This window comes from Rhamphochromis sp. 'chilingali', assembly GCF_963969265.1.
Source record: "Rhamphochromis sp. 'chilingali' genome assembly, chromosome: 1".
In the NCBI taxonomy this organism is placed as follows: domain Eukaryota; kingdom Metazoa; phylum Chordata; class Actinopteri; order Cichliformes; family Cichlidae; genus Rhamphochromis; species Rhamphochromis sp. 'chilingali'.
Window position 1 is genome coordinate 50,768,429 of NC_137929.1, and position 24,453 is coordinate 50,792,881.

General features: G+C 38.3%; 1 protein-coding gene across 1 annotated transcript; it reads left to right on the plus strand.

The window, feature by feature from the left end:
• Nucleotides 1-5,388: 5,388 nt before the first annotated feature.
• Nucleotides 5,389-7,652, plus strand: LOC308393422 (tripartite motif-containing protein 16-like). Its single transcript, XM_080877176.1, has one exon. The coding sequence runs from the start codon at nucleotides 5,467-5,469 to the stop codon at nucleotides 7,138-7,140; it is 1,674 nt and encodes a 557-aa protein (XP_080733302.1). The 5' UTR covers nucleotides 5,389-5,466; the 3' UTR covers nucleotides 7,141-7,652.
• The last annotated feature ends 16,801 nt before the right edge of the window (nucleotides 7,653-24,453 follow it).

The following is a 24,453-nucleotide window of genomic DNA, read 5'->3' on the forward strand; positions in this document are numbered from 1 at the left end:
CATTTTTCCCTCTCACCTTCTTGTGCAGGACTAAGTTGATTGATGAGGAGATGTTTAGCAGCCTAGTGTTAGCTACAGTTTTTGTTGTTAAACTTTCCTCAGACTGTGTGTTTATGTAAAGTGCACAAAAACTCTTTCACGTGCATCGACTTTATTGTTATTAGTTTGTACTTTCGTCACGACTTCACATTAGAAACTTGCATTGCACTACATTATATGTTCCATTACTTTTTAAATTTGTGTTTTTCCCAACCCACTGCCGCAGCACATGGGGTCACTCCGCATGTTTTTCTAAGCTTGTGAAATATTTAGAAAAATAAGATAAATAATTAAAAACAATTCCTCTTTACCGATATTAATCCGATAAGCTGCTGTTGCCAGGCAACAACCCACGAGCAAGTTGCTCTATTGTTCATTTCCCCTGACAACAGGTGATACGTTTCAGGCAGGAGAGTTGACCTTTTTGCAGGTGTGAGGCTCTCTGACGATGTAATCATGTAAAATAATGTAAATACAAGAGGATGTACATATTCAGCTTTTTATAAGAACACAGCAGAGAAAATATTGTCGTGGATGGAGGGATGACTCTGAATCAATAAAGATGAGTTTTATAAAGTGCTGACTGCTTGTCTTTTGTGTTTTAAACATTGCTTTTGAAATGTGATGGGAGTTTTCTGCTGCTTTTCTTACAGCTCCTTTGACTTTTATTATGAAAAACTCAAACCAAAGTGACCCAGAAGAATTTGTAACTCAGTTTTATGGTAGTTGGATTTCACTCTTGATGCACACCTGTGTTGTATTAACACTGCAGGTTATGTGTCTGCAATTTACAGATGTCCTCTAAACGTTTCACCTGCAGCTGATCATAAAGAGGAGAGCACCAAATGTCCAAACATGAGTGAGCTGAAGGTGTCTGCCACTGAAACCAAATAATTTAAAAAACAAAAAACAAAAACAAAAACCACTTTAAATGAGGCTGTGGTCAGAGTTTTAGTTAAGCACTTAGTAGTACTTCCTAAATACACGGGGAAACCCACTGATGTTGATGAATGTCCTCACAAAGACGGCCAAATGCCGTGTACACAGAGCTGCTTTGAGGTAAACTCTGGTTTACCAAAGTAAAAGAATGGCTCATACGACCTCAATGAAGTCGTCACTTGAAATTTACAGGTGAGCTGAATGCTGACAAGCACACATCGTTCTCTTCCTTCCTTCCTTGGTCATTTTAATGTTTGTTTACTGCAAACGCTCATATTCAACAAGAGGAAAAGAAACTGGCTAGAAGGGGGACAAGGAGAGGAGGGAGAGAAGGAAAGGAGGAAGGAAAAGATGGGGGAGGAGGGATGGAGGAAGGTAGGAAGGGAAAAAATGGGAGAGGGAAAAGGAAGGAAAAATGGAAGAGGAGGGAAAAAGGAGGAAGGAAAAGATGAAAGAAGAGAGTAAAAGGAAAAATATGAGAAAGGAAGGAGAAGAGACTGACAGATGGAAGTGAACGTAAAGCCACGTTGAACTTGGTAATGTAGCGAGCTCTAACGTCAGCTTGAGGTTTTTCGGACCAACTTCACTGGTACGAGACTGAATCTGATCTCCGTGGAGGAATGTAGAAACTGCGCTTCATTAAAGCAGCGGAAACCCAGACTTTAATGAGTCGAGTTTATTTTAGCAGCGTCTTGGAGTAGACTCTACTACACTCAGAATCCGTTTAAAGGAAGCTTATTTATTCTCAACCAGGATGAGACGAACTCTGACTTTGAATCTCTTCCCACACATCTCCTGTCTGAGCCTCGCACCGAGCTTTCTGCTTCAGTATGTGGGAGTTTGTAGGAGAGCAGATAATATTATGCAACCAGAACTGGCTGCAACACCCCGTACGAGGAAAACTGAAGCATGTAGGTGTTTTTTTTCCTTTTCTCTGAGCTTCATTGATAAAACTAATGAATTAAATCTAAGCTGTGCAGCAGGTCCGTGCTGCTGCTCATCAGTGCTCTGCACATGTGGATGGTTTTCTTCCTGCCTAATGCTCCGACATGAAAGAGTCAGATTTTATGGGCTTTCTATTTTTACAACCTGCTGGAAATGAAAGGTGCAGCGTGAAAGTGTGTGTAGAGTTTGATGTGTGTTTGTAGTAGCCTGATAACGTACCGCCAGCCGACACAACAACAGGCAGACGACTGCAAAATCCCAAACAAAGAGAGCAAAAACAGCTGAAGAGTGAAAAAAATGAACCAGAAAGACCAAAGATGGGAAAGAAGAAAAGACGAAGGAAATGAAGGGAAGAAAGTGGCAGAGGGGAAGAGGAAACAGAAGAGGCAGAAATGGAAGGAATGAAAACATTGATTAGGATACAAAAGAAAGATGAAGGAAAGAAAAACAATTCAAAGAGGAGAAACAAATGAAATATAGGGAAGGACAAGTGAGGAAGGAAATAAAGCAAAGAGAAAAACACATGAAGACAAGCTAAGTAAATGAAGGTGGAAGCAGGAATGATGGAAACACCGAAGACAAAGGAAAGTGGAATAAGATGAAGAAACAAAAGTACATTAATGTGAAGGATAAAAAGAAACAAAAGAGGAAAGAAGAAAAATAAAGTAAATAAGGACAAAGAGGTTATAAAACAGAATAGGATGCAAAGTAAGGAAAAGGTAAATAAAAGAAAGCAAATGAAAAGCCGTGGAGGCTTCAGCTGAGACTGAAGAAGTCATCTATCCATCTTCTGCTTATCCACTCTGGAGTCAGAACACCAGCCCAACATAGTGCTATAATTTGTATCCAGATAATTAAAGTAACTAATTAGTCGCCTTAAGACTGAATTCTGTGATATTTACATGACAAATTAAAGTTGGAGATCTACTAAAAGACAGAGTTAAACTCAGACTCCATCCTATGATTTAATGATTTATATTACAGGGGCCTGTTTTTCTGTCCCCAAAGGGTGACAACATAGAAACGTCCCCACTAAAATAGTAATACGGCTAAATGCACACACATGTACCCCTAGGAAAAAGTGTGTGTGTGTGTACCATGTTTACATACCTGTGTGGGGACCAAAAATTGGAAGTTTACCATACTTGTGGGGACCAACAGCCCTTATGGGCACAGAATAGGTTAGACCAGTGTTTCCCAACCTTTTGGAGCCACGGCACATATTTCACATTAGAAAAATCAAACAGCACATCACCAAACAAAAATGTCTCAAAAAGCATTTTGATCATTTATCTTAGCAAAATAGGCTCAATTTGTCCCCAGTATACCTTTTTTGCTTTCTTCTGACCATCACTCATGACGGCCTTCATGTGGGCTGGAATTTTCTCCAGGACCCAGACTGACTGCTTTTTCTCTTCAAATATTTATCTATTGCTATTATGTGCTGTGTTCTCACAGCATGACTATTATGTAATATCTTCTTCTGTTTGACAACCAACTTAATTAGAACAGGTGGTTGTACCGCCCTCTAGTGGAAGAGAATGTAATTGTTCTGCCTGTTACTCACTGCGGTCACTTGGAGTACTAATCAGGTGAAACCAGATAATCTTCTACGGCACACCTGTGTGCCACGGCACCGTTTTTGGGAAGCACTGGGCTAGTGTTAGGATAAACATCTAGGGAAGGATATGAAAACATGACTGTGTGTGTGTGTGTGTGTGTGTGTGTGTGTGTGTGTGTGTGTGTGTGTGTGTGTGTGTGTGTGTGTGTGTGTGTGTGTGTCCCATATTTTATTTTTGTAGCTTGCACTGAGGGCTGATTGATTATGTATGTTCTGCCTGCAGCACTGCGGTGTGTTTGTTGACCTTCTTGTAAGCGACACACACAGGGAAGCACGAACTGTAGCACGTTATAGGTGAATAACACCAGCGCAGTCTCTAATGCAGCTCAGGCAGCTTTGCAACTCAGCGCCATCACTGTTGTGAGGTGTTCCTGTTATTTTGTCCACCCCATCCTCATATAAAAATAGAGAGAGAGAGGATGGCATTTGTGCTTTCAGTGAGATGAAACAATAATAGCTTACAGACATGAACACACACGTGCATCTATGCTTGTGGACCTTCTGTGACATGATGCGTAATCCACACAGCTGTGAAGGTAAGTCATACCTTAAGAAAACAGTGATTTGAGGTTAAGGGGATTCCTCTGAAGTGGTGCAAAAGTGTGAAACAAGTCAGAAAGAAGTTGTTTAATGTTTGTGTACATGGACATGTCTGGGGATAAATGTATGCTCACCACCTCAATGAACTCAAGCAACAAGGAGCAAAAGTCCTTACTGATGCGAGACCAGTGAAGTCATACAGGAAACAATTACTTCAACTTATTTGTATGTTTGTTTGCTGTTGTGAAACTGTAAGTAAAGAGTGGAAGGTGGATCTAGCTGAGAATCTGCACGTTTTCTGAGCAATGTTTTGTGATTGACATGTCATTAGCTAAAAACTATGAACTAGTTACCACTCTTTCCTGATGCCTGAGTGTAATATACAAAGAGAACCTAATATTTTGTTCAATATGACAACAAACCATTGAGCGGTGAACACATCAGAAAAATGCTTGCTTGATCTTGTCACATGGTCATTGGTCATTTTACCATACACTCCTTTTTGACTTGACCAGTAGTCTTTTCACAATCACAAGGGTATTTAGCAATGACCCTGGTGAAGGCCACAAGGGGAAATGTGTTGGTCACGCATTAAAACTGGTTCCTAATACTTTAAGTTTCACTGGAGTCTTCATGTCATTAGATCTTTGTCTTCGCCATGAACCTTGAAAGTTGTTCCAGAAAGGTTTGTTGCTATTTTAATGTAAAGAACATGGTTATTTCTGTTGCAGCAGCTGTTATAAATGCAAAACTAAAATGCAAGATTCTTTTGAGTAATTAACTTTTTGCAGGAATATCTGTAATTATATGTGCAGACTCTGCTGACTGTTCAAAGCAATGCAGTGGCATTTATCTAGTTCTCATCCTGTTACAGCAACATCGATTACTGCCTATAAAAGCAATAAATAAATAAATAAAAGCAACCAGCATATGTCTGCTAACCTAACCCTGCTCTCTACATATGCTTTGATTAGGTCAGCAGCCTCTGCTGTTCTGACAGTTATTGTTACCTGAGACGTTTCTGTCCAGTGTTCATTAAAGCTGGATTTTTAAAAATTATTTATATAGAAGAAGCAGTAAATAAAAAATGGTTAAACACACAGTTTCACTCTCTAACTGCTCCTCTTCCTGGAGTGAAGCACAGCCTGATAACCTCCCTCTTCTTCCTGCTCTTAAACACAGCACCTCCTCTCTGTCCACGTGTTTCCTCGTTCCCTCCCCTTTAGATCTACAGTTTGAAGATGGGTGTAACCAACATGTGGTGACGTGTAAGAGCTGACAGGCTCCATTCACTGCAGAAACATGTTGTTGAGATCAGAGCTCAGACTACTTTCAGTTATAAGGAAGAGAAACTCACACAGTCACTGACACTGAGAGGAGAAATGGCGCAGAAAGGAGTTCAGCTGGAGAGTGAAACAATTTCTTGTTCCATCTGCTTGGATTTCCTGAAGGATCCGGTGACTACAGCCTGTGGACACAGCTACTGCAGGAACTGTATTAAAAGTTTCTGGGATGAAGAGGACAGGAAGGGAATCCACAGCTGCCCTCAGTGCAGGAAGACTTTCATACCGAGGCCTGTCCTGGAGAAAAACGTCATGTTTGCAGCTTTAGTGGAGCAGCTGAAGAAGAGTGGACTCCAAGCTGCTCCAGCTGATCACTGCTATGCTGGACCTGAAGATGTGGCCTGTGATGTCTGCACTGGGAGGAAGCTGAAAGCTATCAAGTCCTGTTTAGTCTGTCTGGCCTCTTACTGTGAGAAACACCTCCAACCTCACTATGATGCAGCTCCATTAAAGAAACACAAGCTGGTGGCCCCCTCCAAGAAGCTCCAGGAGAACATCTGCTCTCGTCATGATGAGGTGATGAAGATTTTCTGTCGTACTGATCAGCAGAGTATCTGTTATCTCTGCACAATGGATGAACATAAAGGCCATGAAACAGTCCCAGCTGCAGCAGAAAGGACTGAGAAGCAGAAGGAGCTCGAGGTGAGACGACTAAACATCCAGCAGAGAATCCAGGAGCGAGAGAAAGATGTGAAGCTGCTTCAACAGGAGGTGGAGGCCATCAATGGCTCTGCTGATAAAGCAGTGGAGGACAGTGAGAAGATGTTCACTGAGCTGATCCGTCTCATCCAGAAAAGAAGCTCTGATGTGAAGCAGCAGGTCAGATCCCAGCAGGAAACTGAAGTGAGTCGAGTCAAAGAGCTTCAGGACAAGCTGGAGCAGGAGATCGCTGAGCTGAAGAGGAAAGACGGCGAGCTGGAGCAGCTCTCACACACAGAGGATCACAACCAGTTTCTACACAACTACCCCTCACTGTCAGCACTCAGAGAGTCTACACACTCATCCAGCATCAATATTCGTCCTCTGAGCTACTTTGAGGATGTGACAGCAGCTGTGTCAGAGACCAGAGATAAACTACAGGACATTCTGAGAGAGGAATGGACAAACATCTCACTGACAGTCACTGAAGAGGATGTTTTACTGTCACCAGCAGAGCCAAAGACCAGAGCTGGATTCTTAAAATATTCATGTGAAATCACACTGGATCCAAAGACAGCAAACAGACGTCTGTTATTATCTGAGGGGAACAGAAAAGTAAGAAGAATGGAACAACAACAGTCTTATTCTGATCATCCAGACAGATTCACTGTATGGTGTCAGGTCCTGAGTAGAGAGAGTCCGACTGGACGTTGTTACTGGGAGGTGGAGTGGAGAGGGGGAGCAGTTGGTGTTGCAGTCGCATACAAGAATATCAGCAGAGCAGGGGGGGGCAGTGAATGTGGATTTGGAAACAATGACAAATCTTGGGCATTATATTGTTACACAAACAGTTATACATTTATTCACAACAATGTCCCAACTGTCCTCTCAGGTCCTCGGTCCTCCAGAGTAGGAGTGTACCTGGATCACAGAGCAGGTATTCTGTCTTTCTACAGCGTCTCTGAAACCATGACTCTCCTCCACAGAGTCCAGACCACATTCACTCAGCCGCTCTATGCTGGACTTTATATTTGGGGAAATGGAGCCACTGCAGAGTTCATTAAAGTCAAATAGACCTTTGAAATTGTATTCAAATCAATGCAGCACTTTTTCTCTGTTGAATCTTTGTGAACAGATCAGAGTGACATGAGAGAAATTTATTTCAAAACAGTTTCCACTAGACCCCAAAGTAAGTAAAGTAAGTAATTATCATAAACATAATCAAGCAATAATTCAACAGTTTTAGGGTTTCATTGCTTAAACGACAATAACACTGGAACTTTATTTATTTTTATTTCTTAAAGATTTGGATTTTATAGGTGGCCAGTCTTATGTAGTTTAAATAGAACAAACTACATATTATGTAGTTTGTTCTATTTTCTGAATTGGCAGGATTTCTCTTCCTTTCTGTTGTTTATTTACTTCCTTTACATAGAAGAAAATATTGTTTTAATACAAGAAAACCTGCACAAAAAGTAGTTCATGTCTCTCAGTCAGTCCAGTGTGTGATGTCTCGTGAACTGAGTAAGATTGATGGAGGGGAGTTTGTGGCAGAAATTAACTGATAGATTAAACGTTGTGAATAATTCTCAAACTGCTTTGACGCTGTGTTGATGAGAGTAAATCTAAGTTTCATAGTCTTTTAAAATCAATAAAATGATGAATTCTGCGATGGTTTTTATCTTGACCTACAGAAAGCTTTTCATACAGTAGATCTGATATGATCTACTATTCAGGAAACTAGAGAAATATGGAATAAGATGTTTAGCCTATTCCTGGTTAGAAAATGGACAAGTGTGAGTGTAACAATCTAAAACCCAAATTATTCTACAATGCATTTGTATACACACTAGAGAAACTAAAGGCAAGCAGTGATGGGAAATATTGCACAACTAAAATTGCTGCTATTGTGTGCAGTTAATTTGCAATATCATCTCTCATGTGGTTATTTCAATGATAGGATGAATGAATTCATAAATTGGTAAACAAACAGACACATTTACTACATTTCATGAACACCAAACGTTCCAGCAAGAGAGCAAATTTGTAGCTAAAACATGATCTAATGTACTAAGCAGGGCCAGATCTACAGTGGTGGCATGTGCCACCTTACATTAACTTCTTTCCACCCTTGGTGCCTCCCCACTTTTGCATGTGAGTATGTCGTTTATTTAAATAAACTAGAATTAACACTTTGAGCCTAGCTAAATTTAACACTGAATATAAATTCTAAAACTGAATATATTTCATATATATTGCAAAGCTGAATATACTGTACTCTCATGCTCATTAATTTGACTATGTTTCCAATAATTTTTGTTCTTTGCTGACTATGAAGAAAAGTTTTATTATATATTTTATTTGTATTTATTATTATTATTATTTTATTTATGTGTTTTAACAGTCTGGTTTTTTTTTTGCACAGTAAGTGTTTTCCCTGACAGGTGCAATTATATTTTTTATAGGCAAATTGAGAGTGACTACCAGTATAGTTTAATGTGCAGTTGTACCTAATCAAGTGGCCCATGCATGTAGAAGTTTTTGTCCGTAATTGTAGTTTTTACCACAACATCTAGAATACATCCTACTTATCACTGCATGTGTTGAAATTATGACTAAATCCATCTTTTAAACTTTTCTTCTGTAGGAGACATAACCAATCATCTAAAAATATATAAGGTTAATTTCAATATGGCAAAAAAAAAAATGAACATACACAAAGTAAAATTAAATCCAATGTTCATACTGTATAAACCACTGAATACATGAAGTTTACAGGTAGCAACATTCCCAAGATCAAGGTTTTGGTTGTGATATTATTTTCACTCTTCGTGAAATGTTTCTTTGTTCTCTATTATTCGCCTCTGTCAGTGCGCCCCAGGGTGGCTGTGGCTACAATGTAGCTTGCCATCACCAGTGTGTGAATGTGTGTGTGAATGGGTGGATGACTGGATATGTAAAGCGCTTTGGGGTCCTTAGGGACTAGTAAAGCACTATATAAATACAGGCCATTTACCATTTACCATTATTTTAATAGTTTGTATCTCTTTTTGCACTGAGTCCAGTGAAGACGGAGCGCTTCTGACCAGGGGCGATTTTAGCACATTTTAAGCACCCCCAAAGATTTCTTACTTTTTTTGACAATATTTGCTATTTGTGTGACACACTACTAAAAACATAAAAAGCATACAATACCTGGTTGAGCCATAACATTTTAACAACAAATGTATAGATAACCCCCCCCCCTCCCAAAATGGTTTGTTCCAGCTCCCCCCTGCTCTGGCTCTAGCGGTGTTGCTGCCAGAGCGATTAGTGATGGGATTTCCGGCTCTTTTTAGAGAACCGGCTCTTTCGGCTCCCAACCGGCTCTTCAGGTTGTTTTGTTGCTTTAATTAATTTATTATTAACAATAATATAAAATTATGCACAAAAGGAATTACTAATGTAAAAACAAGTGATTTTATGTTTATATATAAATATTTACGGTGGCCCCTAGAGACAAAGCACGTACAAACTCCAAAACACATTTCTAGCGTTAACTGAACTTCCAAAACAGAGCTACCTAGATCACTTAAACTGACAAAGACAAAAAACCTTATTTTACTCGTACAATCTGGAAGTTGTGTCCTTCCTATATTAAAGCTGCTATACAGAATCTGCAAAACAAACTGGGTTGAAACATTTTTGACCCTCTTTAACAACATTCCAACATAACATTATCATTGATTGGGGAGTTTAAAATTAATGATATATTTTTATGTGGTTCAGCAACAACTCTACTAAAACTTATGACTGCCGCAGTACATACATCACATTTGCACAGAAAATGCCAAACGGTTCCCTGGTGGAGTGAGGAGCTGTAAAGAGAAGCAGAGTGCTCTTTTTATATTCTAAAAATGTTTTATGCTAGCTTGTTTCAAAGATTCTGTACTGCAGCTGTAAATGTTTTCCAAAAGCACACATACACTTACCTTATCAGTGTTTCTCAAACTTTTTACAGTGTGTACCACCTGAGAAAATGTCAGTTCTCCCATGTGCCACTATGAAAGCATGAAACTCATAAATCTTAAAACACAAAATTAGTATCTGCAGCAAAGATTTTTTCATACATTGTATACATTCTACCACAGGCAAAGTTGCCTCCATTTTTATAGTTCTTTTATTAATATTTTGTAATAATTTATTTGTAATAATTTTTTTCTGTTTTGGGAGTGTTTTTTTATTTATCTGTATTATACTGTTTACTTTTTACTCACTATTAGCATAATTCATTAACCTTCCCCCCCCCTCCCCGGTCTAAAATAGACCACAGGGATCTGTTAGTTTTAAAACACTAGAATAACTTATAAGAACCTTAAAAAAGTAGATGTTAATAATCATGCCCAAGTTCAATCTTTACGTCAAAAGAATGAAATGTCCACAAAATGTACTTTAATCGCAAAAAAAGATACTTTATTAAGCAATTTAGAAACAACAAATGAAACAGCTCAATCAGTTAATAATATTCACATTCAAAATGTAAGAGTTTAAAGAAAAGTTTAAAAAAATTATCTCTAGTGGGTATAAAAAAAAAGACTATGTCAACCAGAGTCTTCCAGTCTTCTGCTCACTTTGACAATGCCCCCAGGGAAACTGCGAATAATCATTAACTGCAGAGGTTTTTATGATACGAACAACATCTGATGTTAACAATCATCCACCCCCCCCCCCATTTTATGCATAACTGCATTTCATGATTTCTTATAATCTCAAACAGAAATTTATTATTCCCCTTCCGTCATTCAATACATTTTTTTTATTTCTGAGTACTTATTCTATCTTTATCTTTTTAACACCCGTTATTGAACTTTACTTGAACATTAGTGTTTATCAATCACAACACAAATTACTTCTTCCCATTGTTATACATAATCAAATCAAAAACCTTCCTATTTCTGTGTATCTGTGCCTGCTGTTTAGGCTAAATCCTAACACACATACAAGCTTTTGTCTGAGCCGAGGGATCTCAGTCTTATTGATCATATGTAATGTGAGGAACATCTGATTTGGTCTATTTGATGAAACATGTCATGCAAGCAGAAGTGACCATTTTCACCACAGTGCTCATTAGTTATAGAAAAGCAGGTTATACATACCACCCAATTTCATAAATATCTTTAAACAGAACATTTTTTTAAGCATAAACAGAAAATCGATTGACTACAACATTCAAGCATACAGATTTTTTTTTCAAAAGAGATATAAGAAAGACAGATATAACAAGTGTGCTAAAAGCTATTAAAAACAGTATGAATGAAAAATCTTTAGTATCCAAAAGACAAAAAATCAAACCCTTTTATTCCGTTTTTTGAAGCAGCTCAGAGCATGCCATTGCGAGCTTAAAAAAGGGTTTGCCACAAGATTCAAAGATTTGCTCGTTCGTTGCACCTACACACACACACACACACACACACACACACACACACACACACACACACACACAGAGACAGACAGACAGTCAAAAGTGGATGGACAGTTTATAGTAGCTTGTTATTTTGGATAAACAGAAAGCTTAAAAATAATCATTCATAGCACAATTAAAATGAGAGATTTATCTGAAAGGCTAAAAATGTCAAATTTAGCCAAAAGGTGAATATTACTTTGCAACAAAGAAGCCGATGTATTTTAGTTTGTACAGGTTCTAAAGGTAAAATTCACTGTGTTGCAGGTTAGCACAGTTGGATACTTTTTAGAAGTTACCTTATAATAATCACAAAATAACTTAGTGATTTTGTTTTGATGTATTTTTGTCATATTAGTGATATTGGTAAAATATGAATATGTATTATTTTGTGTATTTGATATCATGGCATATAATCCTGTATATCTTTTGCATGTTTTTTTTTCCTTTTTAGCTTGTTTAATTCTACTTATAACAAAGTAGTTAACATGCACACATTTAGCACACAACAACGGCAACAACAGCAACAACTCCCTAATGCAAGAATAAACTTACCACATCTCCGGGCAATTACATAGAAGATTATCACAACCACAACGGCAGCAATGGCAGTGCCAGCAATGATGGCAAGGCGTGTGTTAGCTTGAGAACCTAAAAAATATATGCAAGAAATGGCTTGAAAATAAACTTTTTACTTAAATGCAATTAATCTGATTACGTATAAATTTTCTATGTAATTTTGTAGCAAAAGTACAATGTCAAATATTATACTTGTTGGAATCGGATCAAATGAAACCAAATATTCTGGTTTCTGTTTAAATATTTACTTTACTGGAATACATTCAGTTTATGCCAAGTATATTTTCCTTAATAATTATTTGAATAAATAAACTTTGCAATTGCTATTTTTATTTAGCCTCAATATATAAATAATGTGGTTTCCCAACATAGTTACTTAAACTTCCTGTTGGTTTTGGATCACCAACTGAAACACTTACATCTGTTTAATGTCTGCTGGGATCACACTGAAAGTAAAATAATATTTTTTCACAAAAAGAAGAATTTGTTGTCATAACTGCTCTATTAATATTTAAAAATAAAAATACCACAATCAGAGTAAATTTAGACTTTTTGACATGTTTCTTGGAGCTGTTGAAACAATGTCAGAAATGTTTAACTACTAAAATCCTTTTCTTACTCTCATCTGTTGTTGAACTACTTGTAGTCTAACAATATAACTAAATAAGGTTAGATGTTAGTGGGGAATTAGTTTTCCCCAAAGGTTATCTCAGCCTTCATTCTGTTCTGTGGCTGTAGCTCAGGCCGTAGAGCAGGTCATCTACCGATTGGAAGGATGGTGGTTCGATTCCTGGCTTCCCCTAGGCTGAATACCAAATGGGCATGAGGAAGATACTAACTCCAAATTGCTCTCCGATGCATCCATCGGTGTATGGATGCATGTGGATAATAGTGAGGAAAGCACTTGGAAAAAATGTGCTTCTGCGAACACACACACCATTTCCCATTTACAACCCCTGCTGAGTGCTTTACACTGCTGCCCCTGGGACTTCGACCCAGATAACTGGTAAAACATGGATAAATGCAAGGGCGTAGATTTGGCATGGACGGAAGGGACATGTCCCCACCAATATTCAGCGATTATTGAATTGTCCCCACCAATAATTTGATCTCTTCGAGTAAAGAAAAACAAACCCAATAGAAAGAAAAAAACGATCTGTCAGCGTCTCATTCACCCAGCGGTGCAGAAAGAGTTTAATTACGTTCTCTACTGGAGTCCGACCTCATATGACAAATATGGACAATGTGATTGGCTGTGGCTTTCAGGGAGCTCTGTTTAGCTTTAGCAGCAGAAAGCCTGCGCTGCGAGGAGGAGAGGAGGACGGCAGCAAAAAGGAAGAACCTGGATATAAGAAAGTATTTTTCAAAGAAACCTGTAAGTCACTTAAAGCTAGGGATGGGTATTGATAAGATTTTCACGATTCCGATTCCATTTTTGATTCTGTTTAACGATTCGATTCTTTATTGATTCTCTTATCGATTCTTATTTTTTAAAAAGGAGAACACTAAGGTCGATTAGCTTAGAACTTTGTTTTATATCTTCTCTTTGAACAAGACAGACATTTAGGAGTAACATGGCCTTACAAAGCCTTACAGCCTTACAAAGAGATCCACAGCCTGGCTCTTCAACGGGGTGTCACAGGGTCCCCAGGAAACAAAAATTGTAAATGTAAAATAATAAAATAAATATTCGTCTGTAGCAATAACAAAGTATAACATAAATTATTCTGTAGCAATTACACAAGAATATCCAGTAATGTCCCTGCCTACAATTAAACACATTCACTTACCAAAAATCGGGGGCATCTGCTGTGGCAAATGGGTGCAAGCCTTTAACCACAAACTTAGTCACTGCTCGGTGACATTCGTCTATCCTGGCCTGAAAGGAGACGCTACCGGTAGACTGCAGCGAGAACTGCCAGCATCTGAGCCAGACTCTGTCTGTCTCTCTTATCATGGTCACCTAAATGCACAGTAATGGCAGGTTTTGTAATAAGGCAGATCGCGCTAACACAATATGCACTGTTAGTTGATTATTTACCTGCCGCATTAACGGGAGAGGACATGCAAACGTTACCGCTGCTGCTGGGTTGAGATTCACGAGTCCGGAGCGGAATTAAAAACACGACATTCATTTAAGGTTATCGCGTGTTTTGTGAGCAAATGCTTTTGCATATTCGTAGTGTTTCCTCCCTTAAATGAAATATCTACATTGCAAGTATTGCAAGTTGCCCTGTTGTCGTAAAGTATATCCAAACTTTTGAGCGTTTGAGCTGCTTAGGCGCCGTGTTTCCTGCCAGGTAAATGACGCTCCGCAACGTGGTGACGTCATTCGGGGCGACTGGAATCGATAAGGGAATCGTTTGCAAAAATGGCAAACAATTCCAAGGAATTGAAACAGTGGGAACCGGTTCTCAACAAGAACCGGGTTTTGATACCCATCCCTACTTAAAGCCAAATTAACTCATAAAATGTGTCCGTCATAATAACGTTACAGGCTATGCTAGGCTTTGGCCCACATCAGTCTAAAACTGTATGTACCCATTAATAACGTGTTTTGGAAACTAACTGCACAAGAGGCAGCACTATTAGTTATCTCAGTCTCTCAGAGCAGCATTTCTAATTTTGATTGAAACTATCAGAGAAAACGGCAGACTCGAGCAAGCCAGGATATTAGTTTACTGAGGCTGTTAAAATTATATGTCTAACGTTAAATGTTGGTGACACAATAATTTCATCCTAATGGTACTGACATATTCATAGGGTTAATTTGTGAGACAATATTTTATGAGGTGGTTTTGCAAATATCCACCTTGTAATGCAGTTTGCACAAATTGTTTTAAAAATGCACTCACCCCACAAACATTACTGATGAGTCAAGATCTGCACAAATTGAGAGAAACACTGAAGCAGCTTCACATTTTATTCCTATTGACATGTATGTCCTATTTGTCAGGTGACAGAGGCAGCTCTGCCATGTTGTAGCTCAGACAGAGGTGAAGAGGCAAGGTCAAGGTTCAAGGTTCTTTATTTGTCACATGCATAGTTATACAAGTATAACACACAGTGAAATGTAGCCTGACACACTCCTCGACATGTGCAAAAACGGGGGGGGGGGAGAGGAAGAACATATATATATATATATATATTATATAAGTCTGTGGTCAGACTTCCCAAAAGCCGGGTGTGAGACAGCTTTGTAGCCCTGCTTGTATGGCGTGTAGCAGTGATCCAAAATTTGATCCCCCCTCGTTGGACACGAGACATGCTGGTAAAAGTTTGGCATGACTTGTCTGAGGTTCGCTTTATTAAAGTCTGCTGCTACAATGAGAACTCAGCACATCATGTAATTCGGACATGATGTGCTGAGTTCGCTTCAAAACAAGGACCTGGGCGCAGCCCTCATTGGGAATTCTGATCACAACGCCATCTTCCTCATTCCCCAGTATAAACAAAACATACGGAGGGAAGAAGTAACCACGAGGGAGGTAAAACGGTGGTCTGCCCAATCAGAAGCTACGCTACAAGACGCAGGTGACTGACTGATGATTTGGTGCTATAGATGAACTAGTATTTATCATCATAACAATTGTTAGGCTGCTGATGTAAATTGATTCATTAGTGTATATTTGACAAATAATCTGAATTGACATGTCTCACTTTTTATATGGCACAAATCAATGTGTTATTTTATCAGGTAGCAATATGTCCTAGTGCAGTCAGAGGGGAAGAGCCAGGGCCAAAGGTGAGGCACATCAAGCACAGAATAATAATTTTAATCTGAGGATAAAACGCATGTTCTTAGGATGAAAGATACTGCAGTGATCTCAGAAGACTAAAAGGATGGCTAAGGCCAACAATGACTCAAATGAGATTAAACAATGCTGCTGTGTGTCCACCAGGAGAGACTGGACAGTATAGATGTAAAACCAATATGCCAGCAGTTTATCTCAGTTACCGAGAGGAGCAGGCATGTGTTTGGCTCCTTCACATAGTGGACATTGAGTTGTTGTGTGGGACACCAGTAGTCCATGTCTGTTGCTGTAACAGTTGTTCATGTTTAGAATAAAAAAATCCCAGCTGACTAATTTGATCGGGGCAATAGTGCCTAAAATGTTGCATAATTTTGCTGAAGAGATCTTTTACTTTGTGGTAATCTTAGACGAGTAGTTTTATGGACAAAAACCACCAGGTCATTAAGTGTTCCCTTAGTGCTAATGTGTCAGAGATGTTGGTGTATTATAACTGAAGTAATGTTGTTAAGTCCTTAAAGTCATATTCTTTTATTGTCATGACTGTATTTGAAGCTATTTTTATTTTTGTATGATACCTGATTTATATGGAATGTGGAAGTAAACTAAAGCCTAAAATACTTAGTCAGTCATTTGTTTAATAGTAATTTAACATTATATAGTTCACATAAAAAAACTATGAATTGTAATTTTAAATGGTTTAAAAGCATGCAGAATAGCATTGTGGCAGAGGTGTGGTCCCGGGCGCGGCTGCAGGGGAGGAGTGGTGTAGTGAGCTCAACGGGGCTGTGCTGGAGACGCAGGTGAGAACAGCTGATGGCGTTTGGACTGATGATGGTTTCCTTCCCTTTTATAGTGAGACGGGAGAGGAGCGGAGGGGAGGCTGGAAATCAGCTGAGACCGGAGCTGTCAGACGGTGGTCGGTCATAACAAGTGAAAACTATAAATAAATGTGGCATCTGGCGACAAACAACTGTGCGTGTGTCAATGGAAAATTGTATTTAGTAGTCAGTATAATCTTTTAATTATATGTTTGCATAAGGTAGAACACTGCATGTAATCATTTGTGTTTAGAAGTATATAGTTGGTGACATATTTAAAGAATGTCTCATCCTAGGAAGTCTGTAACAACGGTGTGTACTTCCCAGGGTGTTCTGACTTCACCCCCACATCCTAGGAGCATGGGAAAGGTTGTACCTTGTCTTATTGTTTTACGGTAGGATTAACATAGCTGTGTCAGTTTTAGTCTAAGTGCCTTTTTACATATAGATGAACTGTTGGATTTTCCAGACCAGCAGGTTAAGGGAAGTCGTTTATGGGGTCACACTCTGACACACACACACACACACACACACACACACACACACACACACACACACACACACACACACACACACACACACACACATTCCAATGTAAGGAACAACCACCCACTGAAGTATAAATAAAGACCGGGGTAGTCTCTCATTTGCGAATCTTGGAGCCTCACTCTTGGTGTGTGAGCTCTGGAGGCTACCCTTGCTAGCAAGAAAATCTGTCTGTTTCTCCTCTCTGATTCTCTGCTGAAGAAGTGTTTTAGAATATATCTCTTAACAGCGTGTGTGTACGTGTGTGAAGTGCATTTCACAAGCATATGTAGACAAGTATATTTCTCCTTTTTTTTTTTTTTTTTATCAAGAAGCAAAGACAAAAAGGAAAAAAAAAAGAAAAAGGGCAGAGTTCGGTGGTTGAATCATCCGTCCCCACCAATGCCAAAACCAAATCTACGCCCTTGGATAAATGTTATTTTCATTCATTCTATTCATTTTTAAAAACATTTTTAAATTTAATTATACAAATTGAGTTCAATAAAATGCTCTTACTGGTATTTCCATCCACCGCTGAAGTATTGATGGTTAGAGCCCTGACAGCTGGAGCCTTGACAGCTGGAGCCTTGACAGCAGAAGCACTGACAGCAGAAGTAATGACGGCTGTAGCACTGACGGCTGTAGCACTGACAGATGGAGCTGTTGAAATATTGAGAGAAATATCAAGGTACTGATCCACAATTCTAAATATTTTGATTAAATATTTTTTACTTGTTGCGGACCCTACATCCATTTAAACATTTACTTTATATTGCGCACATTTTAAAGATGTGTAATTCCCTTGGATATACAAAATCATTGATGTTTACACTAGAAAAAAAAATACTGTGTTCAGTGTTGCAGCTGTAAAAACTGTTGGGTAGTAAGCATACATACCTGCTGAGGCTGAATAAGTGAGAAGCAAAAGCAACAGTCCCACTAAAGTCTCCATTGTGCTGAATGAAATCAGAATGCTGACAAATGGCTAAATGCTCGATTGACTAGCGTTTTCTTTGAGCTGCTGTTAGGGTGATGAACTGTTACTGAAAATTGACAAGTATATTTCCTCTTTTGCTTTTGGCAATAATTGCCTAGCTTTCACATTGCTTTATACTTTCTTCCTCATTTTATAGTGTGTCCGTTTGAATTAGATGCATTTATTAGATCATATATGCACACACGAATGAATATCAGTACAGTAAGAAGAGTATAAAATTGTGAGTGTCTGTGAATGAATCAATGCAGCTTAACAGTCGCCTCAAAACCCTTTATATTGTAAATTGGCCTGTATTTGTATAGCGCTTTTCTAGTCCCAAAGGACCCCAAAGCGCTTCACACTACATTCAGTCATCCACCCATTCACACACACATTCAAACACTGGCGATGGCAAGCTACATTGTAGCCACATCTGCCCTGGGGTGGACTGACAGATTGTACCGTAAAGGCTCTGAGATAATACAAAGAAACCCCAACAATCCAATGACCCTCTATGAGCAGTTCTGAATTCAATTCTGGATTTAACAGGGAGCCAATGAAGAGAAGACACTGTGGAAAATATGCGCTTTAATCTTCACCCTGATTCTCAGTCGGACTTGCAACAGGTTGTCTTGCCCATGCACATAGATGACTCTTCAGGACTTGAAATGTTGAAGCTCAAATTCAAATTTTATTTGTCACACACATAATCATACACAGTACAACATGCAGTGAAATGCTCATTGCTGTGCAATGCCCGACCATTAAACTACACTACAGAAATGTTCAAGATTTACAAAATTACAAATTTTACATTTAGAAATTTAGAGAAAATTACAAAAAAAAAATTACAGTTAAATAAGAAAGGGTCTAACAGATGTAAACAATAAATTAAGAATTTAACCTAAGAATTAAAGACTAAACTAAGAGTTCGATGTAAATTATAAAGATAAAAAATAGGATGTCCAAATGAACAATTTAAGAAAGAAATTATAAGAAGTGTGCAAATAAACAGAGTGTGTGTGGTGCTGTGATGTATGAGAGTCCAGTCATAGACCTAACTAGTGTTAGAGGCCATTGCTCTAACACTAGTTAGAGTCCACAGTTTGAGCGGCTTAGAACTTCTGAAGAGCACATTAGCTTACTAAAAACAGTAGCTAGCTAATACTGCCAGATGTATTCAAAATCCTGAAATACAACTGGCAGTGAGGAAACAAAAAAAACAACAACAACAATAATTTGTTTGTCAATATAATAGCTAATCTGTGAGCTAAAAGGAAAGGGACGACCTGACTAGATGTCAGAAATAAATTTGATAATTTTTTAACCCTTTAAAACCGGTCAGAGCAGGCACGCTCCGTTTTGCGCAACTACTTTTAAATCCTTGTAGAACTGCAACCACATAAGCTAGCGCAATCATTTTGTAGTTGTAGTTACATCTTATGCCATCACTTTTATTTATGTAGCAAATACTTAAAACACTTATTAAGATAAAGGGTAACTGACCCAAAACACTTTCTAGTTGATGTAGAGGGAACAATAACCTCAATCTAAATCCTGAACAGTTAATCAGGAACTACAGGTTCATCTTCAGCTTCAGAACCATTTTTGTGCTCAACTGAAAACTCATCATGTGCTTTCATTTTTGATGAGCGCGCGCACACACACACACACACACACACACACACACACAGCAAGTACAACAGATGACCTGACAATGAACAGAGGAAGACAGGTGATTAAATACACACAGGAAGTCGTCAGAGGAAGTGAGAACACGTGAGGAAATGTAATGACACCACAGAGAAGTAAAACCCAACACAATGAGGAAAGAACATAAGAGACTTTCAACAAAAAAAAAAAAAGGAAACATGGAGAAAAACACAGTAATCAGAGAATGAAATTAAATTACACAAAACACTGGGTTGCAGACCCACTACTGTGACACACAGAAAACAACAAAAACAAAAAACGTATGCACTATCGTTATGGTCAGAGGAAGCTTTGTGAAGCTTTGAAACATGTATTAAAGTTTATTACTCAAAACTTTTCAACATGGTCCTGTTTGGTTGCCAAAAATATGTAGAAGGACTCTACAACTTGAAATAAAGTGCTTCATTATGATTGCCCACTGCACAGAGCTGAATTGACAGCTTCAGTTTTTCAGATCCTGGTTTAGCAGATTGCTGCCATCTACTGGCTGGCTGGAGTTTTTATTGTGTTTTCCAGTATCTGCTGCACCACCAAGTTCCGTATTTAGTAACCCGTGTTGAGTTTGATGAGCAGCTCACAGCTGGAGCTCTGTGTGTTCAGTCTGAAGGTTTCAGGTAAACCAGCCTGTAGCTCCAGGCCGGCTGCACAGTTTGTGACAAACATCAGAGCTCCTTCTGTTCACATCAGGCTGCTCTCGTCCTTCCTTCTAGTCCCACATTTATACTGTGAGCAGCTCTGACTGACAACATGCTGTCACACTGAAAACTTCACATCTGCTTCTTCCTCCTCAACAATTCATCTTTACAGTCTGATCTGCAGCTTCAAGGACCTCTCTGCTCCTGACTCTGTGCTGCTTTCATTAATGTTTAGACCTTCTTCATCAAATGTTATGTTAGTTTCTGATGCTACGGTTCAGTTTTCTATGGTGCTGATCATAGGGTGTGCACTGGTTAAATGCTAGTATGGCCCTCAAGCAAATGACAAGGCCAGGTGATGATCTTCCAGTCCTTTAATTGGCAGATTTTGCAGAACACTTACGTAGGTGGGTTTGGCTGTGGTTGTTCTAGAAAACAGAACACAAACTACAATCCCATGTAAACCACAATAATCACATTATTCATATTTCTGCATTTTCTTTTTTTCTCAGAACATAAATCCACACTTGGCTCTGTTGTCAGCTTAATTTTTTGTTGTGATCATGTGGTGACCTCCATGTATTATTATTATTATTATTATTATTATTATTATTATTATTAATAATAATAATAATTATTATTATTATTAATAATTTATTTATTTATTTATTTAATTAATTAATTAATTTCTATTTATTTGCATATTTTATTTATTTATTTTTTATTTAACCTTTATTTAACCAGGAATGTCCCGTTGAGATCAAAGACCTCTTTTTCAAGGGAGTCCTGGCCAAGAGGCAGCACATTTCAAGACAAATACATACGAACAAACAAAGTTAAAATTACACAAAACAATTACACATTATTGAGGCAGCCTGTAGGCCTTTGAGTTTAGTTTTAAAAACATTTAAAGACAACAATTCAGTTAGTTTCCAGTCTTTCTGTAACATGTTCCACGAAAAAGGCGCAGAGTGGACAAAGGCTTTCTTACCCAGCTCTGTGCGGAAAAGGGGAACAGACAACAGCAGCTGATCATTTGAGCGCAAGGAGTAAGAACCACTATTTGTCCTTGTGACCAAAGTACAAATATAAGGAGGCAGCAATCCAAGCATAGCTTTGTAAATAAAAGTGTACCAATGCCCCTGTCTTCTAATGGCCAAAGAAGGCCATTTTACTCTTAAGTACAAATCACAGTGATGGGTCAGGTATTTACAATTGGTAATAAACCTCAAGGAAGCATGATACATCGTGTCCAACATTAGAAGACATGAAGAAGAAGCGTTCATATACAGAATGTCACCATAATCTAACACAGATAAAAAGGTTGCAGTGACAAGACGTTTTTTTACTGCAAAAGAAAAGCACTGTTTATTATGGAAGAAAAAACGAAGTTTAAGTCTCAGTTTCTTTACTAGTCTCTCTATATGTGGTTTAAAGGTGAAGGAGTCATCAATCCAGACACCAAGGTATTTATATTCATGAACTATCTCTATGACATTTCCTTCAAGGGTGGACACCACTGCAATAGGCTCCGGGACCTTCTTTGACTTGGAAAACAACATTAGCTTAGTCTTGTCAGCATTGAGAACTAATTTTAGCTGAATAAGTGAATGCTGGAAAGCAACAAAGGCTTTCTGTAAAGTTTCAATGGCCTGAGCAAGAGATGATCCATAACAGTAAATAACTGTGTCGTCAGCATAAAAATGCAAATTTGTGTCTGAGACATTTTGACCCAAGTCATTGATATATAAAAGGAACAGAAGGGGACCCAAAACTGAGCCCTGTGGCACCCCCTTGTGGACAGCAACAAATTTAGAACAAAGACCTTCAAGTTTAATGCACTGGGTTCTATTTTTCAGATAATTTGAGAACCACGCTGATGCATGTTCTGACAAGCCAAGGCTGAGCAGTCTGTTTTTTAGGACTGCATGATCAACAGTGTCAAAAGCTTTTGAGAGGTCAATAAAGAGTGACGCACAGTACAATTTCTTATCAAGTGCCACAATAATATCATTTATCACTTTCATAGTGGCAGTGTTAGTACTGTGTTTTTTTCCTGAAGCCTGACTGAAATTTGGAGACAATATCATTAGAGTACAAAAACTCTTTCAACTGGTCACAAACTAGAGATTCCAGGATTTTGGATAGAACACACAAATTTGATATTGGCCTATAATTAGTCAACACCGATGGATCACCTCCTTTCAATAAAGGCAAAACGAAAGCTGATTTCCAAACCGCTGGAATTTCTTTGGTTTTAATTGAAAAATTAAATAGAATTGAGAGTGGTTCTGCAATAAAATCAGCTGCCAACTTCAAAAAATAAGGTTCCATCAAGTCTGGACCAGGAGGTTTTCTGTGATCCAAAGCCTTTAAAGCTTTATGCACTTCATAAACACTAAAAGGTACAAAGTTAAAACGGTCTCCAGAAAACATAGAGAGTTCTGGGCAAGTATTTGTTAAAAAAGTTTCTGCAGAAGCAAACAAGGAACCCACTGATAGAAAGTGATCATTAAAACAATTCAAAATTTCAGTTTTATCATTAATTGAGACTGAATCTTTTACAACAGATTTAGGAAAGGTTTGAGTCATTTTATTGGCGGAAAAAGACTTGATTACTTTCCAAAATTTCTGTGGATCATTGAGGTTCTCAGTGGTGACAGACAAAAAGTATTCAGATTTGGCCTTTTTAATAAGAGAAGTACATTTATTTCTAAGCTGTTTGAAAACAGACCAATCAGTGGAAGTATCTGTTTGTCTCGCCTTGTCCCATGCTCTATTACGCTTGTGTATGCTATCTGCGAGTGTCTGCGAAAACCAAGGATTTTCTCGACCTTTAATTCTAACTTTCCGTAAGGGGGCATGTTTATTAACAATTCCCATAAAATTTTCCTTAAAATATGTCCAAGCTAGCTCTACATCTGGTAATAGTCCGATTTTTTCCCAATTAACTAATGACAAATCATGATGAAAAGCCTGTTCATTAAATTGTTTAAGATTCCTTTTGCACACTATGCGTGGCTTACATTTTGGAATTTTAGCATTTCTGCAAACAGCAACGACACAGTGATCACTTAGGTCATTACAGAAAACACCAAGCTAAGAGAATTTATGAGGTACATTTGTTAAAACCAAATCAATTAATGTAGACTTTTCAGGGCATTTAAGATTTGGCCTGGTAGGAAGATAGACTAGCTGGGTAAGATTAATTGAATCGCAGAATTCTTTAAATTCACCAGAAGTTGCATTTAGCCAGTCCCAGTTCAAGTCTCCAGCCATTAGTAGTTCAGTATAATTTAGTTTAGCCAAAAGGTGCTTTAATGAAGATAATGCCTCTTTTGAAGCAGATGGGGGCCTGTAACACCCAGCAATGGTTATCGAAAAAGTATTAGCAATATCTACATTCAAGGCCAAAAACTCCATTTGTTTGCATATCGATTGGGACAGAACAATCGAAGCATTAAATCTTGATTTGACATAAATAGCTACACCGCCTCCTTTTTTTGGCCTATCAGTGCGATATACATTGTACCCATATATGTTAATGTCTTCATTAGTAATAGATTTAGTTAACCAAGTTTCAGAAATTATAACAACATCTGCATCTGTAGATTTAACCCAAATTTTGACCATGTCCATCTTCGGTAGTAGGCTGCGCACATTAAGATGAATATATTTGACACCAGACATTATTTTAAAATCAGAAGGAGTCTGGGAATATTGCAGTTCAGGGCCAGGATTTGGTTGCACATTTCCTGACAAAAGTAGAAGCAAGACAATCAACAACCCCTGTTTCGCCTTTGATTTGGGTTCAATGCTTTGATATGTTGAACCCGAGCTGAAACCTCCATTAAATGGGCAAATGAAATAAGTATGCAAGGCCAGAATAGACTGAAGTTTAGATAAGTCTCTGGGCAAAACATGCATGAAACTAATGTCATGATCC

Bases quoted from the DNA above. Each gene is read 5' to 3' on its own strand.
- LOC308393422 (XM_080877176.1), top strand. From the start codon at position 5,467: ATGGCGCAGAAAGGAGTTCAGCTGGAGAGTGAAACAATTTCTTGTTCC.